At 46.5% G+C, this 6,000-nt stretch overlaps 1 protein-coding gene across 2 annotated transcripts in view; it reads right to left on the bottom strand.

The window, feature by feature from the left end:
- Nucleotides 1-5,140: 5,140 nt before the first annotated feature.
- C2CD3 (C2 domain containing 3 centriole elongation regulator) overlaps nucleotides 5,141-6,000 on the bottom strand; it is a 132,161-nt gene continuing 131,301 nt past the window's right edge. For both annotated transcript variants that reach the window (XM_049780242.1, XM_049780243.1), the window contains exon 33: nucleotides 5,141-5,828. In XM_049780242.1, coding sequence (XP_049636199.1) covers nucleotides 5,688-5,828 — 141 coding nt within the window. In that variant the 3' untranslated portion in view covers nucleotides 5,141-5,687. The remainder of the gene's footprint in view (nucleotides 5,829-6,000) is intronic.

Below are 6,000 nucleotides of genomic sequence, written 5' to 3'. Positions count from 1 at the left end.
ATCCTAGGCTAAAGTGCGCAATGCAGACAACTTACTGCTTGCACCGCGGTTCCAGCCCAGATGATAAGAATTCTAAAGTTGTTGTTGTTGTTGTTGTTGTTGTTGGTGGTGGTGGTGGTGGTGGTGGTGGGGTGTGTGTGTGTGTGTGTGTGTGTGTGTGTGTGTGTGTGTGTGTTTGGGCTAAACCTAGTAGCTCAGGGGTTACTCCTGGCTCTGCACTAAGGAATTACTCCTGGCTGTCTCAGGGGACTTTATGGGAAGTTAGGGATTTTGAAACTGGGTGTGCAGTGTGCAAGGCTAAAGGCCCTTTACACTTTTACACTAAACTACCACTCTTGTCTCAGGCTGCTAAAGTTTTTTTTCCATTATTAAAAATAGTATTAAATGGGGCTGGAGAGATAGCACAGTGGTAAGGCATTTGCCTTAGATGCAGAAGGATGGTGGTTTGAATCCCGGTATCCCATATGGTTCCCTGAGCCTGCCAGGAGTGATTTCTGTGTGTAGAGCCAGGAGTAACTCCTGAGCACTGCTGCCGGGTGTGACCAAAAGACCCCCCCCCCCCAAAAAAAAAGTATTAAATAATTTGATAGGAACCATTCCCAACAGTGCTTAGGAGTTTCCAGGACCACTCCCCACAATGCTCAGCCCTGGGGTGTGAGGCTGATGCTTTGATCTGATGGTTCATGTGGTGCAAGGGATGGAACTTAGAGCCTCACACATGCCAGGGATGTGTTCCATCTCTTGAGGTTTATCCCAACCTTCTAGAATTTTATTTTTAATTTTATTAATTTTTTAGTTGTGGTAACATGGTTTACAGTAGTGTGAATGTTTATGCTTTCAGGGGGTATAACTCAATGGCTTTTAGGGGGGGCCACACCCTACTGGCTTGCTCTTGGCTCTGTGCTTAATGATTAAATCCTGGCAGGGTTGGGGTGGGGGAGGTCTGTATGTAGTCTGTATGTGAAGGTTGAAACTGAGTTCAACCTTTGCTTGTATGCAAAGGAAGGGCCTTACCCGCTGCCCTATTGTTCAGTCCCTCAATGGCTTTTAATATATTCAGTTATGCAATATCAGTCAACACTGTTTGAGGATACTTTAATCCCTGCCTCCAACTCCTCTATACTTCAGCAGTCTCTTTTCTTGCCCCTTCCCACACAGTCCCAGGCCAGCATGAATTCACCTTTGGTCTATATAGAGTGGCACATTCCTGACATGTAAACACTCATCTAGTATGTGATCCTTTGTGAACACTTGGCCAAGAAACAGGGATGGTGGGTCAATATGAGGGCATGAGGATGTGGTGCTAGGCTTTACCTAGGTAACCCTGATGATGTTTAAGGGCCTACAGTGCTGTATCAGGTGATGTTTGGGCAAACCATGTGGTACCAGGGATTGAAACTGGGTGGGTGGCATGCACGGTTTGTGCCTTATTCCAGGTAGTATGTCTGGCTCCAGCACAGAAGTGTCAGGATTACAACTGGAGTGTGCCCCAGTGTTCACACTGAGACTACTTTCCAGATGACAGGACAATTGGAATCTTTGCATATATATATTCATTAGACTCAGGGGAACAGAAGACCGAGTAGGCATCACAAAGTGTGCATGTGTGTGTGTGTGTTGTGTGTGTGTGTCTCTGTGTGTAGGAGGGTCCTCTGCAGCAGTTACTGTGGTGAGGTAATGGTTAGACACAGCTAAACCTGGCACCCTGGTGGCAAGGAAATAGGAGGAAAGGTGATGAAGGGGGTGAAGTGGGTGGGGCAGAGGGACAGGCAAGGACCATTTCCAACCTGGGTCCTGGACATAGGGCAGTGGCAGAGACACAGGTACTCAAGTTAGGAGCCTGGACTGTATCTCTACTTAGGCCTAGACTCTCCCTGAGTGGCAGCAGAACAGCAGCAGAGTATTTGGAGGGAAGGGCCTGCTGAAACTACAAAGGCATAGGGGTGCTCAGGAGGCAGTGGTGGGCTCCACTCAGCAACTATGGCAGGGAGACAGTCTCAGATAATTACTGAAGGTACCTGTGCAGCCCAGATGGGGCAACTGGTCTTGGAGAAACCCAAAGGGAAGGTTTGGCTTACAATGGCTTAGAACCTTCTTTTGGTCATGGTTTTTCTATTAAAATTTCTGATTTGATTTTTATTTTTTTGGGTTATACCTAGAAGTACTCAAAGGCTACTCCTGGCACAGTGCTCAGGGGTGCTCCCAGCGGTGCCAGGGATCAAACTCATGCCTTTCACATGCACTCAGCATGTGCTCAGTTCTTTGAGCCATCTATCTCTCCGACCCTTAAAATCAATATTTTTATTAAGATAGCACCACCACATTACACTAAAGTGTCAATATTCCTCCACCGTAGTCCATTGGACCCTTTCAACCACTCCTCCATTCATACCTTGGCAACCTGGATTCTGGGGTCAGAGTCAAAAGGGCTTGTGTTTACTGGACTTTGTTTCCTAGGCCCAGGATCTTCTTGAGGGATGTTCTGCCAGGTTGACTCTGGCTCCTTGTTCCCAGAATCTAGTCTGAACTGGAAGTTTCAAGATTGGCTGACTGTTTGTTTGTTTATTTATTTATTTTTAAGATTGGCTGATTGTAACTGGGCTCGGCTCACTCTGTCTGTGGGGCTGCACAGACATCACTTTCAGGTCTGTTCAAGGGGATGTGAGGCTCATCTGTGGGATTTAAGAGAAATAAAAGTCTTGTAATAATACCTAGAGACAATAGAGATGAAGGCTAGAAGGACTGACCCATGGTATAAAGTTTACCACAAAGAGTGGTGAGTGCAGTTAGAGAAATGTCTACACTAACAACTATGATGACAATGGTAGAGAGTGAAATAGAATACCTGTCTCAAATACAGGCAGGAGAATGGGGGGAAAGGAAGATAGGAAACATTGGTGGTGGGAATGTTGCAGTGATGAAGGGGGGTATTCTTTTTTATTACTGAAACCCAACTATAAACATTTGCGTAATCATGGTGCTTAAATATACTATTATTAATAAAAAAAGAGAGAAGGAAAAGATGCAATGATATGTTTTTGGGTAATGAAGATTGACCACTGTCAATGTGTGATGTTTTAGTGTTAAAAAGGAAAAGAGAAAGAAGTAAAATGCCTACCCCAGAGGCAGGCATGGTGGGGTGGGAGGACTGGGGACATTGGTGGCAGAAAATATGCACTGTGAAGGGTGGTGTACATTCTGTAACTGTAACTCAATAATGAACTACTTTGTATCCACGGTGCTTAAATAAAATAATTAAAATTTAAAAACAAAAACCCAAATAAAAACAAAGGAACAATGGCCAGTTTAGTTGGTAGGGGGACAGACATGTCCCCCTTTCATGGAGGCCTGTTACCGCAAGACACTACACCTCTGAGCCATCATCAGGAAATTAATTCAAACTCCAGGGTTCAAGTTATTGACAACACTGTGAGCCAATTATTGATAAAAGGAGCTTAGACTGTCTGGTTCAAGCCCTAAGATAGTCTCCTTCACTCTTTGTCCTTATTCTCATCTGACCCCTGCAGGTTCTGCACAGGAGCTGGAGAAGGAGTTGGAAGAAATATTCTTCACCTGAGGCCTAACTCCTCTGGCCAGGGGCCCAGACACCTCCTAAGTTCCATAGCCACCAGAGAGGAAGATGAGGAAGCGGGTATTGAGGAGCTGGCAGGTAGAGGTTAGGGGAACTGAATGTAGATGAAAAGGAGGGGCAGGTCTGAAGGCAGCTCTCCCATAAAGAAGGCTCTTGACTCAGGGCTTTGGTATCTCGAGGGTTTGTCCTGCAGCATTGTTGGTGTGTGCTTGTGGGTCTGGGAACATGGGGGAAGTGTGTGGGATGCTATGGTAGAGCTAGCTGTTGGAAAGTCTTGGGGAAGTGTGGGAGAACTTAGTAGAACCTGGGGAAGTATGGGGGAGATGAGGGAGTATGGGAGAATATGGGGTATGGGGAGCCTGGGGAAGCTGTGAGGGAGTGAGTGGGGGGTTGTGTATGGAAGTGTGTGTGTGTGTGTGTGTGTGTGTGTGTGTGTGTGTGTGTGTGAGCTGTGACCAGGGCTGGCATTTCCCAAGCTTTTGCTTGGTGCCAAGTGCAGGCAAAGCATTTTCACAAATGTCATCGCTTAATCTTTACAGCAACCCTGTGAATGAGGTTATTATCTCCCTTTTACAGATGAGGCAACAGAGGCTCAGCAACTGGAGGGGACCTATCAGGGAAGTGGCAGGGCACTCCTTGTCCCATCTCTGTGTCCTCAGTGGTGTGGGGCCCTAAATCCTCATGCCAGACTTCTCTCCTAGGAAGCCATTCCTGATTGCTATGGCACCTGCATGGTCTTTTCTCATGACTCCCCACTCAGCACATCCAGATTATCCTGAGCACACCAGCCCCCCTTCTCTCATGAACCTCCTAGCACACATCCCATTTATCCTGCATGCCAGCCCCCTTTTCCCAAGAATATCCCACTCAGCACATGTCTGGTTGAATTCTAAATGCAGCAGCCTCCCAGTTCTCCATGAATCCTCCTCTCAAGATATGAGGCTGTATCCTGAGTGTACCAGCCCCCTCCCCCCCTCCCCCCGTTTTCCCATGAATCTTCCACTCAGTGCACGTCTGGTTAAATTTTTAGGAGTCTGCTGGCGTTGCTGAGATTTCTGTGGAGTTTACTACAGGATCAGATGTGACCTTGGTTGCATTTTGGTTTAATTATAAAACAAGAATCATGATATGCATGTGAGTGTTTTAAGGACTGGAGACCTTTGTCAACCTTCTTTTCACCCTCTTCTTTCACCACAGGCCAGTCTCCACGGCCTGCTCCAACATCTGTAGTCTGGCAACTAAGCCAGTTTCTTACTTGAAGAAGAGGGTGGTATTGGGAGACCTCTCCTCTTTGTAGATAGACCCTAAAGAACCATCAAAGGAAATACTGATTTACCCTAGTGTGAACCCAGCTGATCTTTGGGTTCAGAAGACTTCTAGTGATCCTGGTCCCAAGTCAAATAAATCTGCTGTCAATGCACAAACGAATTCTTAACACACAGTCCCCATTTTTCCAGGAAATGATGCACAGAGAGTACAAATACCAATACAATTTTATTCAAACATAGGAACAATAGGCCCTTCAAAGCGACATAAAAAAACAATAAATTAAAAGCATGGTTAGAACTTCAGACAATCAGCTAAAATGGGTTGTTTCCCCTCCTCTCCTCTCAACTAAGTTCAACATAGTGAAAAAATAATTTATATCTAAAAAACAGTCCTATATCAAGCCCACAAACTGCTGGTACCCTAGGATTCCTTGGGCTCTATAATGCACACAATCTACCCTCCTTTGGTTCCCCCACTTTTAAGGTGAAAGGACCAATTGTAGTCAGGCCCAGGTGAGCTCCTGTTGGCAGGCCATGCCAAGGCTATTGGGAAAGGAATCTCAGTGAAAGATACCTGCTTAGGTCTCACAGCCAAAAGATGAGTGAATCTAGAGGGCACAAAGATCCAGTTGCTACCTCACAAGAGTAGGAAGCAGCAGAAGTCCTGGCTGGCAAATATGGGGCTGTTTGGGACCCTCCATTCTGGAACGGGGGTTCCAGTGCCTGTGGATGAGGAAGGCGGTGGGTGCCCAGTTCCAGTGCTGCCTGCATGCTGGATGAGGCTGAGACAGAAAGTTGACAATCCTTCCCACAGCTCCTGGGATGCTCTAGTCCTTCTGAGAGAATTGGGAAGAGAATATCCGAGCAATCCTACGAGCTTCCTCCACAGGTAGGTCAGGAGGCAGAGAGTTAGGTCTGGGGCGACCAGATCTTCGGGACAGGGTTCCCCTTGTGGCCTCACTCTTGACCTGGAGAGAGAGAGAGAGAGAAGTGATAATGAGGTTATCCTGAGACTTGCATAGTAAAGAGATGGTGCCAAGTTCTCTCTTTTGGCCCTTTGGCTAAAAATGCAGTGCTGACAGGTTTACCAAGCTAATTGTGTGTAACCAGCTGACAGGTTTACCAGGCTATTGTGTGTAA

The sequence above is a fragment of the Suncus etruscus genome, chromosome 9 (assembly GCF_024139225.1).
Source record: "Suncus etruscus isolate mSunEtr1 chromosome 9, mSunEtr1.pri.cur, whole genome shotgun sequence".
NCBI classification, from domain to species: domain Eukaryota; kingdom Metazoa; phylum Chordata; class Mammalia; order Eulipotyphla; family Soricidae; genus Suncus; species Suncus etruscus.
This window is presented reverse-complemented; position numbering and strand designations above follow the sequence as displayed.